General features: G+C 40.8%; 1 protein-coding gene across 1 annotated transcript; it reads left to right on the top strand.

Annotated features, from left to right (window-relative positions):
* Positions 1-7,625: 7,625 nt before the first annotated feature.
* LOC145030032 (uncharacterized) lies at positions 7,626-9,521 on the top strand. The gene is made up of 4 exons (XM_078978470.1): positions 7,626-7,747; positions 7,819-8,069; positions 8,164-8,761; positions 9,170-9,521. Exons 1-4 carry the CDS (start codon positions 7,626-7,628, stop codon positions 9,519-9,521), a joined length of 1,323 nt encoding a protein of 440 aa, XP_078834596.1.
* The last annotated feature ends 3,942 nt before the right edge of the window (positions 9,522-13,463 follow it).

The following is a 13,463-nucleotide window of genomic DNA, read 5'->3' on the forward strand; positions in this document are numbered from 1 at the left end:
CATCACGACATTCAGAGATTTCAAGTGGTAGCAACTGTTCTATTATTACAAAGTGGGCGATGGATCTTCTCCATGTTCCAATCATGGCAGACTCTCTTCTTTCATCTATCGCAACCTTTCACACCATGAAGATCATCGTCATAGATCCCTCCAAGTATTCCTTCGTTGGATCGATCTCAGCAGCTATGTATGCCTGCGTGTCTGACGCAAGAAACGTTATTCAAGAATACAAGAAGCTTCCTTCTTCGGGCCCAAGGGAACTCTCTCCTGCCATGATTTGCTCTATCGAGGAAGCAGACAAGCCTGCGAAGAGTGACAAGAAACCAGAAACACAAAAGGAGGTGAGGGTCACTAAACCAACCAAGGGACAAACTCCCAAGAAGCGAAAGTCCGACAAAGCTACTCCTTACCAACCTAAGCAGAAGAAGTTGAAGAAGCCAACCCGGAGACTCATTCTTCAATCTTCTAGCGATTCTGATTCTGAGTATGTTCCTCCTATTACCAAACCTTCTACTCACACATAATCAGAGAGAAAAAGCTCTGACGAGGAGGCTTCGGGTTGTGGTGATACATCGCCTCTCTCGCCTACACCAGAGGTACATGTTCAGTCCAAAGCCCCTTCTCCTCCACCAATTTCTTTTCTTGTTTCTATCCCTCCTATTTTTCCCATCACTACATCTCAACCATCCACTAATATTCCCATTTCTACTCCAATCTTTACTGAGGCCACTAATACCACCACTACTGAAGTACGAACCAACGTATCTGATACGGGGGCTTGTTCTTCAGCACCAACCAAACCTCCAGTCACAACCGAACCCCCAGTCACTACCGAACCTCCTGTTACCACCACACCACTATCTCTTACCCAATCCACTGAAACTAACACAGTTCTTGGAGGTGAGGACTTGGAGTTTGATTCCACTTACTTTAGTCCCTACCGTGTCCACAGTGATGACGACGAAGATGCTCCAGTAACCAAGCGTCATCTTAAGGCTGTTACTGACAGGCTTGATCAGCTGCTTTCTTCCTCCTCCACTAGTGCTTATTCTGAAGCCGCTCTTAAAGCTCTGTTCTCTTCGGTTGTTAAAGAGCATGATGCTTCTCTTTCTGCTGAAGCAAAGGCTATTGAAGCATCTACTTCTCAATGTCAGAAGGCCTCGTCTGCTGTTGAGGCTTCAATGAAGGAATGCAAAGAAGCGACCGCAAAAGTCGATAAACTAATTTCTGAGGCTCAACTATTCATTGATTCTTTGTAGGCTGCAGCTAAAAAGAACTCTCAGACAGTGAATGCTTCGGTCGATAATCTTCAGCGTTCTCTTCAAGCTGAAAAGAGTAATCTTGAAGTCGCTCGTAAGGCCATTGAAGCTGCCAATGCCAACCTTCACACTAATTTCAACGATCGTCTGACTCAACTGGAAGCAGATTTGGCTGTAGAAAATCGAATAATGGATGAGTTAGACAATCATACATCTCAGATGAAAATGAAAAACCTCAAGCTTTGCACTGCAACAAATGAGCTTAATGATTTTAAGCCTAAAAGGGAGGTAATTCGAAGCTCTGTAGGTGATTTTCATTCCATTCTACTTCATCTTCTTGACGCACATGATCCCATTCTGACTATATCCATTAGACGCCATTTGGTTGACAAACTCAGACCTGCATTGGATATCCTTAGTCAGATTGAGGGTGTTTCGGTGACTAATGTCTAGCCGAAACAAGGGGAGAAAAGGCAAAAACTCAACCTCCTCCCGAACCTAAGTCAACACCTGAACCGAAGGATAATGAAGCTTCGGTCAGCAAAAGGGATAAGAGGAAAAAGAAAATTGGTGAAGATGATACAGATAATGATGATGATGTTTTTGAAGATAATTTGGGTGAAAATCCCTCTAAGCCTTTTCAGAAAACAAAACTTTATGATAAAGAGTTTGCAGAAAAGATCAAGAAGGAAACGGCTGAGCTGGAGAAGAAGCAAAAAGAAAAAGGAGCTCTTGGAGAAAAAGAAGTCCATTTTTTCAGAATGGACCATTGATTCGCTTCAAAGAGATGCTATATATGAACCGAGTACTCATTGGCTCGAACCTGTCATGTCGTTCGACCTTGAAAACTCGAAGGATGTGCAGTTTGACATGCCAATCACTCGAAAGGCATTTATCTTTCATTGCTTCAACTCAACTGCTGTCATCCCTTCTCTGGACACGAAGGTGGATCAGCATCTGTTCGAGTTTTATCTGGAGTTCGCTCAGCCACAGTACTTGACTTGGAGTTCACAGAAGATTACTACTATCAAGGTACTGAAGCCTCATTCAGCAGGGAAGTTCATCAACGTTAAATTTAAAGTGACTCGAGGCTCTTAAGGCTTGGTTCATAATTTCTCCCTGGCTGATCTGCCGAACCTCAACCCTCACGACTGGATACTCCTTAACAACATTTTTCTATCAAATCCTCAAGAGTATCAGCCGATTATAGACTATATCAAGCGAATGCTTGTTTGCTACATTCATGAAGTAGCAAAGATGGATCAAGAAATCGCCTCTGCTATTCACAAGCGAACCACGATCAAACCAATGGGAAGAGCTGGCAATATAAACTCAATGATCAAGGGCAAAATTGATACAAAATATCACATTGTGATGTTTCTCAGGGGCGAAGGTCAAAAATGCATGTTCGCTCTTGTTGATAAGAACCTGTTCTCAACTACTTGCTTGGAGCATATTTTAGAGATCATTCAGAGGTGTAATCAGAACTCAGCAGCCGACAAGAAGTTGTTTACTGACATGCTGAGATGGTATATTCGATTTCGGCAGACTCTTCTTGCTATCATTCCTCGGTTGTTCAAAGTTGTGAAGACAGTGAAGCCTACTCAAAAGAAATAATTTCTCGCCTCATTTGACGCAAAGGGGGAGATTGTTGGGCTTATAGTGTTGTGTCATGGGCTCGGTCCTTAACCCACTTTTGGTAGCCGGTTTGGGTGTGTCCAACCGTGCATTATTTTACTTTAGGGTTTTAGTATTTAAGGTACATGCATGCATCATTAGTAAGTAATTCTTTTATTATTTTTCTCATCGGTATTGTAACCCTAGCTTGCCTCTACAGTGGAAGTTCTTCATCGAGCTCTGTTGAGGCGTGACTATATTTGAATCATAAGCTTTACATTGATTCCATATTGTGTTCATAATCGTATTGTGTTTGAATTGTTTGTTCTTCATTAATATACATGTGAAAGATCTAAACGATCTGAGATTTATTCTCATCAAAAATAATCAACCCCAAATTGAAACTCCAAACCAAGACCCATATCACAACTTGTTCGATGCAAATGATTCCAAGAACCAACTTCGACTCCAACATTGATCCGTTAACCACGAACACGTACATTCTTCTCAATCCATATACAGTTAATGTCATCCGATACCAAAAACTGATTCCAAACCAAAATTGACCTTCAATGTCAAAATTTACTCCTTTCAACACCAAGTCTCCTTCATTCGACATCAACATTGACCTCAAACACATCCAATTTCGAAATCTGCATTTACGGTGTAAACATAAAATCCATTCGAGTGTTCGACATCTACATCATAAACCCATCCAATTTTAAAATATTAAACCCCACATCAAGCTTTATTTCGACATCTACAGCCCATGTGCAACTTATATCAACCAATTTCAACCTTCAATTCAAAGAATCATTATTAGGAAATCGAGTTTGACTTTTTTGAGTTTGACTTTTTTGAAATCAAAGGTCAACAAACATGAAATTGATGAATCTAACATCAAATTTCAGATCAAAAAGTGATTGTTTCACTATTCTTGATCACATTCAAGTGTTCTTGGTCAATTTCTTCAAAATCAAAGATCCAATTTTTGATTTCTTAGCTAGAGCTTGATCATAATCTATTTTGTGATTGAACACATTACATTAAATCGATTCACAAGTCCAACTTAACAATAAAATCCAATCGATTTTTAGAGATAAAGAAACGAAAATGTAGAAATATGAACAGGTTGAAGATATCATGAGTCAAGAACATCGCGACGTACAACCATTTTAAGCATATGACGAAAACGACTCAATCATTGAAGAACTGATTTAATGAATCATTGGGTTTAAACATTGATTTATGGGGTTTATGGATCATTGTAATGCCCCGGTTTTTCTCGGTACGTTTGGTTATTTTAATTTAATTATCCTTGTAACCTTGGGTTAATTTATTTAACCAATGCCTAATTTTTATTGGACTCTTTTTATCATCTTGTAAACTCCTTTTATTGAAGTCCATGGACTATGGGCCTATTTGTAAAGTCCATCTAGTAAATATTACTTAATATGTAAATTGAATCATTTGGAACACACACAAGGAAAAACACTCTAAACCCTCCCTCTCTCTCAAAAATCGTCCCTCTCTATCTCTTTGGGATCAAGAGCAGCCAAGGGGCTGTTTGGAGCTTAATTCTTGTTCATTTCCAGCCTTGATTCGTATTGGTATGAACCTCCTTATCCTTTCTTACAACTTGATTCATAACCTTGTTCTAGTTTTATGATTTCATCTTCACTTCTTCTCCTTCTTATTTGATTTGTAATTGTGTGTTATACATTATCTCAATATCCTATCTTTACCCCATATATGGTGGATGATGGATCTAGGGGATTACATGTGGCAAAAGATCATGGAAACCCTAAAAGGGAGAATGATGATTTTATGTGCTTATGTTTATTTTCATGTTGATTATTATTACATCCTTGTGGCTAAATGAAATCCTAATGATCCCTAACCCTTTTTAGTACCACCATTATCATGGGGACTGAATTGGGATGATGAACACATCTTAAAATGTGTTCCAAAAGGAGAAGGATGGATAAGCCAAAAAGGAATCACGAGTGGCTACGATTCTGTTTTCCATCAGATCTGTAGTCATTTTGTAAAAATCATATCTGAAGCTCTAGAACTCAAACGGACCCCAAACCAGTTCCAAAAGTTCACAAATTGAGTTGGCTAACTTTCTTAAGCAGGACAACCTCACTGATAAGGGCTTTATCTATGTGAAATAATAGCATCTTTGCTGTTAGATCTGATCCGGGTCTGTTCTGATATGTCATTTTGTTTTCATCATTTCTAAGGCTTGGAAAAGGATCCAGAGTGATTCCAAGTTTCTATATGTTCCTTATATTATGAATGTAAGATCTGGATAATATGGGGGTGTTATTTCCAATTATAAATTGGTTAGAATGGATCCACACTCCAGGTCAGTGGGCAGTCACCAGCTTTTGCTAGTGCTGTGATTGTCCACAATGTGAATTTTATATCTGGAGTTTGAGAGATGCTTTTCATTCAATTCCAACTCTGAGACTTTCACTTGTATGTCCTTTAATTCTCTTAATTTTTTTTTTGGACGAATTCTACTCACAAGTTGGGTAGAATTGGCCAACATCACTTGACTGTATTGTTGGAGACAGAAGTGATACACCATTTTGTAAAATTCATATTTAATTCATCTTTTGGAGTTAGAATGAGTTCTTTATATTTGTGGAATCCTAAGCAATCATAGTTTCCTATAAAATTTAGTTAAATCTATGTTTCTGTTTTAGATTTTGGAGTAAATCCGTTTTGAACAGCAGGTCTGTTTTAGAGACCTTGCTGTGATCACTCTTTTCTCAACTCATAGCTTCATTACTTCTCCTTTCTAACCTTTAGTCCTTCTTAGGTGAGGTTTTGAAGTTTGCTCAAGCTTGGTAGCATTATTTGATTGTTATCCATCCTTAATACTCACTCAAGGTGAGTTCTCTCACACCGTTGTATTGATGATTGTGTTTGCTAGTTAGCTCATGTGTGATTATTTGAATTTATTATAAAAGCATGCTATATAAGTATTGTTTTAATTCGTACGTGTGCACTATATGTAACTAATTATGGATATGGGGACACCACCAAAGGATACGGATTTACCGGTGCGGTGGGTAGGTAAGATCACCAATGTAATACTCTTCGTGAGGTGCGGTGATTAGGGCCAAATGATACGGGATCTTCCCGGTGCGGTTCAAACCTACAAGTCCTTCTCGTAATATAGACATTGATTCGTTCTTTGCCTTTATCATATAATTATAATTGGAAAATGTATTAGGGCTAGTAAATATGAATGTTAGTACAATGTCTGTGTTTGAATTCACTAAGCTTCGTGCTTACGTTTTTCCTTATAACTTTTCAGGTGTTAAGATTAAAGAGGCTAAGGCTTAACATGGAGCATCGGGACATCGCTACTAGTTATTTTGTTGGGACCTTATTATTATTATTACTTCCGCACTTATTTTATATGATTATTAAGTTGATGGATTATGTTATGACTCTTTCAGTTGTTTTAATTTAATTTAAGAGGGGTTTTAAAAGTTTAAAATTTTTGCAAAAAAAAAATAAATAAATAAAAAATTGGGTGTCACAAGTTGGTATCAGAGTCAGGTTTGAGGGAACTAGGCATTCTTGTGGATGTTATAGACTCAAATTTGAGGCTCTATAATAGTTTATTCTATTTTTAAAAGATTTTTCAAGCTTTCTAAAGACTAGTAGTGAAAGATGTCGCAGTGTGCCAGTTAGCCAGCCAAGTAAGCCTTATTTCTTATGTTAAATGTTTATGTTAAATTGTTGACTATGAATTGGATTCTTCTAGTCTTAAAATGCTAGATTACACACTTATTTAATGTTAACATGTGAGAGAGATGTAAAATTAACGGCTAGAGCGAGCTGGAAATTTTGAAACTAGATGCGATTGCGAAATTGGAACTTGTGTGGAAGATAGTAGAAGGGCCCCTACTATTTGAAACATCGGTGCCGGTTTCGGGTCGGGGCAAGGTTGAGAAATTTTTTGCAAGCTGAGTGTTTTGTCTTCCTAGAAATATCTAGGCTGAATTATTTCTAAATATTTTCCTCCTTCTACGGATACAGATGGCTCCGCCTGCTCGCCTTAATCAGCTCCAAATGGAGCAAGTTAGGAATATTGTCGCTGAGGAATTCAATAACGCTTTCAATGAACTAATCCCGGACGTGACCAATGACATAATCAACCAGGTCAAAGCTCTTCTGGATGAGCGCCTCGCAGCTATTCCCGGGGGAGCTTTACCGGCTCCGCCCGTTCGGGATTCAGCATACTACTTCGAGAAGTTCAGCAAGTGTAGCCCTCCTCTTTGGAACGGTGAATCCGACCCAGTTGCTGCTAAGCATTGGGTGTCAGATGTTGAGGGCGCCTTCATGACTGTTGGGTGTCCGGACGAGTACAAAATTGTGATCGCCATGAATCAGCTGCGAAAAAGGGGAAAGACATGGTGGAACACCATCACCGCTCTATTAAACGAGGAAGAAGTGAGGGCCATGTCTTGGGCCCAATTTGTGGAGAGGTTCGAGGCACAATATGTGCCCAAGGTCGAGCAGTAGCGGATGCAGCAAGAGTTCATGGCCTTACAGCAAACTACCGAGTCTGTTAGTGACCTGAACGCCAAGTTCTTGGAGATGTTATCTTTTTGTCCCTCATTTGCTGGGAACGAGGCCTGGTTGGTCAGCCAATACACTACCATTCTACGTACCGAGATTCGGGAATTCGTTAGCATGCAGGAGTTCCCGACTTTATCCGCGATCATGGATGCAGCAAGGAGGAGGGAAATCGAGTTGCAGACCCAGACCAAGAGGAAGGCCAATGACACCTCCTCCAAGACATCCGGAGATGCCCAGAAAAAGCAAAAGCAGGGTGGTAAGTCAAGGTATGAGTACAGGCCGTCTTCAGGTCAGGGCGAGAAAAATCCGTTGATATGCTACAACTGTAAAAAGCCAGGCATCATTGGAAGAATTGTAGGGCTCCCCCTACGAGTGTAGTTCCTCAGATTACTTATGCTGCTGCCGTCTGCTATCACTGCAACGATACGGGACACAAGAAGCCTGAATGCCCGAAGTTGAAGGCTGGTAAAGGAAGCGGGGGTACAAATCCTGCAATTGCATCGTCTTCTAAGGGACCCACTATGGTGACCCGAGGTCGTGCTCACCAGATGACTGCGGATGAGCCGGTGATTTCCGCGACAGTGGCAGGTAAATTTCTTTTTTTTTTTTTTCCTTTTCTCTCCTGCCATTATTTAATAAATGGTAGTTAGAATTGTTTACATGATCGTATGTGGTAAGTCAGGCACTTATTTGCTAGATTCCGAGCCTACTGTTGTTATGTTTGATAGCGGTGCCACCCATTCTTTTGTATCTCGCACGTTTATTAATCATCTGGGGCGTAGTATCGGAAAATTGGCTCGCCCAATGGTTGGCAAAGTTGCCGACAACCGCACTATTTATGTCACCGATGTCTATCGGGGTTGCACTCTCGAGTTTTCTGGAGTTGAATTCCCTATTGATCTTATCCCTATTGCGATGCGAGAGCTCTGCGTTATCGTAGGCATGGATTGGCTTGATGTGTTTGATGCAGAAATCCATTGTCGTAAGAAGCAAGTTCGTGTTCGAAACCCTAGAGGTGGAGAACTTATTATTCAGGGGGACATTCCCCGCCTGGCTATGGCTACTTGCTCTTCTGCTATAGCACTAGACGATGTTCCTATCGTTTCCGACTTCAGCGATGTCTTTTCGGAGGAACTCCCTGGCTTGCCACCTGTTCGGCAAGTGGAGTTTCGCATTGATTTGGTGCCAGGTGCAACTCCAGTAGCGAAATCTCCTTACCGCTTGGCACCACCTGAAATGAAAGAGCTCCAAGATCAACTTCAAGAATTAAGTGATAAAGGGTTTATACGGCCAAGCTGCTCGCCTTGGGGTGCTCCTATTCTCTTTGTGAAGAAGAAAGATGGATCCCAACGAATGTGTATTGATTATAGGGAGCTAAACAAGCGCACGATAAAGAATAAGTACCCGTTGCCACGTATTGACGATCTTTTCGATCAGCTTCAGGGAGCATCTTGGTTTTCCAAGATTGATTTACGTTCCGGTTACCATCAGATGCGGGTTCGTGAAGAAGATATTGAGAAAACAACATTCTGTACTCGATATGGGCACTTTGAATTCGTGGTGATGCCTTTTGGGCTCACCAATGCACCAGCAGCGTTTATGGATCTCATGAACCGGGTGTGTAGCCTGATGCTAGACCGTTCGGTCATAGTGTTCATAGATGATATCTTAGTCTATTCTAAGAGCAGAGAGGAGCATCAGCAACACCTTCGGGAGATTCTGGAAACTCTAGCAAGAGAAAGGCTTTATGCTAAATTCTCAAAATGTGAATTTTGGTTGGAAGAAGTTCAGTTCTTGGGGCATGTGGTAAACAAACATGGTATCAAGGTCGATCAAGCCAAGGTTGATGCGGTTAAACAATGGAAGATTCCAAAAACACCTTCTGAAATTCGCAGTTTCTTGGGTTTAGCCGGTTATTACCAGAGGTTCATTGAAAATTTCTCTAAAATCGCCTTACCACTCACCCGATTGACCAAGAAATCAATGAATTTCGTTTGGGGCCCGGAGCAGCAGTTGGCGTTCTATGAGTTAAGGAAGTGATTGTGTGATGCTCCGATTTTGGCCTTACCTGATGGGGTTGAGGATATGGTGGTTTACTGTGATGCATCGCTTCAGGGTCTTGGTGCCGTGTTAATGCAATGAGACAGGGTGATAGCCTATGCCTCCCGACAGCTGAAACCCCACGAACAAAACTATCCCACTCATGATTTGGAGCTTGGGGCTGTTGTTTTCGCTCTTAAGATTTGGAGACACTATCTCTATGGAGTGAAGTTTATTATATACACTGACCATAAGAGTCTGAAATATTTGTTCGAGCAACGGGATTTGAACATGAGGCAGATCCGATGGTTGGATGTCGTAAAAGATTATGATTGTGAAATTCACTACCACCCCGGTAAAGCTAATGTGGTAGCTGATGCTCTTAGTCGTAAACAATCTGCCGAACCGATTCGAGCTAAGTGTCTTCGGATCACGGTGGTGTCGTCTTTGTTAGATCTAATCTGGGACGCCCAAAAGACGGCAATACTGGAGGAAAACATCAGGCGTGAGAAGATTAGGAAAGAGTTGCCTAAGATGGAATGAGACGGTAGGGGTTTGTTGACTCGCTACGGTAGGGTTTGGGTTCCATATACCGGGGGAAATCGGAAAACCCTAATGGATGAGTCTCATAAGTCAAAATTTTCTATCCATCCTGGTGCTACTAAAATGTATCGGGACCTCCATGAGGCTTCCTGGTGGCATGGAATGAAGAATGATGTGGTTCGATTTGTGGAAGAATGTATGACCTGTCGGAAGGTCAAGGCGGAACACCAGAAACCACATGGGAAGTTGCAACCATTGGAGATTCCTGAATGGAAATGGGAGCATCTAACCATGGACTTCATTACAAAACTTCCTAGAACTGCCCGAGGATCCGATACGATATGGGTGATTGTTGATCGTTTGACTAAGAGTGCTCACTTTCTGGCTATAAAGGAGAGCTCATCGGCGGAGAAATTAGCCGAGATCTTTGTTCGGGAGATTGTCTCATTACACGGGGTGCCCGTTTCTATCGTCTCCGATCGGGACACCCGATTTACTTCTCGGTTCTGGAGGAAGTTTCAAGAGGATTTGGGCACACGATTACATTTTAGCACTGCCTTCCATCCGCAGACAGACGGGCAGAGTGAGCGGACAATTCAGACCTTGGAGGACATGCTTAGGGCATGTGCGATTGATTTTGGGGGTAGTTGGGATGACCATCTACATCTAGCTGAGTTTTCTTATAACAACAGCTATCACTCGAGCATTAAAATACCTCCGTATGAAGCCTTGTACGGGAGGAAGTACAGGACGCCCGTTTGTTGGGGCGAGGTTGGGCAGAGGGTACTTGGGAGTACCGATATCGTGCTACGGACTACAGAGAAAATCCAAGTGATTCGGGAACATTTGGTCACAGCAAGCAGTCGTCAGAAAAGTTATGCTGACAAAAGATGCTCCAATCTTGAGTTCCAGGTAGGAGATTATGTATTGCTTAAAGTCTCCCCCTGGAAAGGTGTGATTCGATTTCGGAAGCGGGGAAAGCTCGGACCCCGATTCATTGGACCCTACAAGGTCATACCCCGTGTGGGAAAGGTGGCTTACCGCTTGGAGCTGCCTGAAGAGCTTAGTCTAATTCATAATACGTTCCACGTGTCTCAGTTACGAAAATGCGTTGTTGATGAGACTGCTGTGATACCACTGGAGGACATACAGATTGACGAGAGTCTCAATTATGTTGAGAAACCAATCAATATTCTAGAACGAAAGACGAAAACTCTCCGCAACAAGACTATAAACCTGGTTAAGGTGCAGTGGCAACATAGAAAGGGATCGGAATGGACTTGGGAACCGGAATGCGAGATGCGGGCTCATTATCCAGATCTGTTTCTAGGTGTTGACTTCGAGGACGAAGTCCATTCTTAGTGAGGGAGAGTTGTAATGCCCCGGTTTTTCTCGGTATGTTTGGTTATTTTAATTTAATTATCCTTGTAACCTTGGGTTAATTTATTTAACCAATGCCTAATTTTTATTGGACTCTTTTTATCATCTTGTAAACTCCTTTTATTGAAGTCCATGGACTATGGGCCTATTTGTAAAGTCCATCTAGTAAATAGTACTTAATATGTAAATTGAATCATTTGGAACACACACAAGGAAAACACTCTAAACCCTCCCTCTCTCTCAAAAACCGTCCCTCTCTCTCTCTTTGGGATCAAGAGCAGCCAAGGGGCTGTTTGGAGCTTAATTCTTGTTCATTTCCAGCCTTGATTCGTATTGGTATGAACCTCCTTATCCTTTCTTACAACTTGATTCATAACCTTGTTCTAGTTTTATGATTTCATCTTCACTTCTTCTCCTTCTTATTTGATTTGTAATTGTGTGTTATACATCATCTAAATATCCTATCTTCACCCCATATATGGTGGATGATGGATCTAGGGGATTACATGTGACAAAAGATCATGGAAACCCTAAAAGGGAGAATGATGATTTTATGTGCTTATGTTTATTTTCATGTTGATTATTATTACATCCTTGTGGCTAAATGAAATACTAATGATCCCTAACCCTTTTTAGTACCACCATTATCATGGGGACTGAATTGGGATGATGAACACATCTTAAAATGTGTTCCAAAAGGAGAAGGATGGATAAGCCAAAAAGGAATCACGGGTGGCTACGATTCTGTTTTCCATCAGATCTGTAGTCATTTTGTAAAAATCATATCTGAAGCTCTAGAACTCAAACGGACCCCAAAACAGTTCCAAAAGTTCACAAATTGCGTTGGCTAACTTTCTTAAGCAGGCCAACCTCACTGATAAGGGCTTTATCTATGTGAAATAATAGCATCTTTGCTGTTAGATCTGATCCGGGTCTGTTCTGATATGTCATTTTGTTTTCATCATTTCTAAGGCTTGGAAAAGGATCCAGAGTGATTCCAAGTTTCTATATGTTCCTTATATTATGAATGTAAGATCTGGATAATATGGGGGTGTTATTTCCAATTATAAATTGGTTAGAATGGATCCACACTCCAGGTCAGTGGGCAGTCACCAGCTTTTGCTAGTGCTGTGATTGTCCACAATGTGAATTTTATATCTGGAGTTTGAGAGATGCTTTTCATTCAATTCCAACTCTGAGACTTTCACTTGTATGTCCTTTAATTCTCTTAATTTTGTTTTGGACGAATTCTACTCACAAGTTGGGTAGAATTGGCCAACATCACTTGACTATATTGTTGGAGACAGAAGTGATACACCATTTTGTAAAATTCATATTTAATTCATCTTTTGGAGTTAGAATGAGTTCTTTATATTTGTGGAATCCTAAGCAATCATAGTTTCCTATAAAATTTAGTTAAAGATATGTTTCTGTTTTAGATTTTTGAGTAAATCCGTTTTGAACAGCAGGTCTGTTTTAGAGACCTTGCTGTGATCACTCTTTTCTCAACTCATAGCTTCATTACTTCTCCTTTCTAACCTTTAGTCCTTCTTAGGTGAGGTTTTGAAGTTTGCTCAAGCTTGGTAGCATTATTTGATTGTTAGCCATCCTTAATACTCACTCAAGGTGAGTTCTCTAACACCGTTGTATTGATGATTGTGTTTGCTAGTTAGCTCGTGTGTGATTATTTGAATTTATTATAAAAGCATGCTATATAAGTATTGTTTTAATTCGTACGTGTGCACTGTATGTAACTAATTATGGATATGGGGACACCACCAAAGGATACGGATTTACCGGTGCGGTGGGTAGGTAAGATCACCAACGTAATACTCTTCGTGAGGTGCGGTGATTAGGGCCAAATGATATGGGATCTTCCCGGTGCGGTTCAAACCTACAAGTCCTTCTCGTAATATAGACATTGATTCGTTCTTTGCCTTTATCATATAATTATAATTGGAAAATGGATTAGGGCTAGTAAATATGAATGTTAGTACAATGTCTGTGTTTGAATTCACT

Source organism: Lactuca saligna, chromosome 2 (genome assembly GCF_052625555.1).
Source record: "Lactuca saligna cultivar CGN05327 chromosome 2, ASM5262555v1, whole genome shotgun sequence".
Classification (NCBI taxonomy): Eukaryota; Viridiplantae; Streptophyta; class Magnoliopsida; order Asterales; family Asteraceae; genus Lactuca; species Lactuca saligna.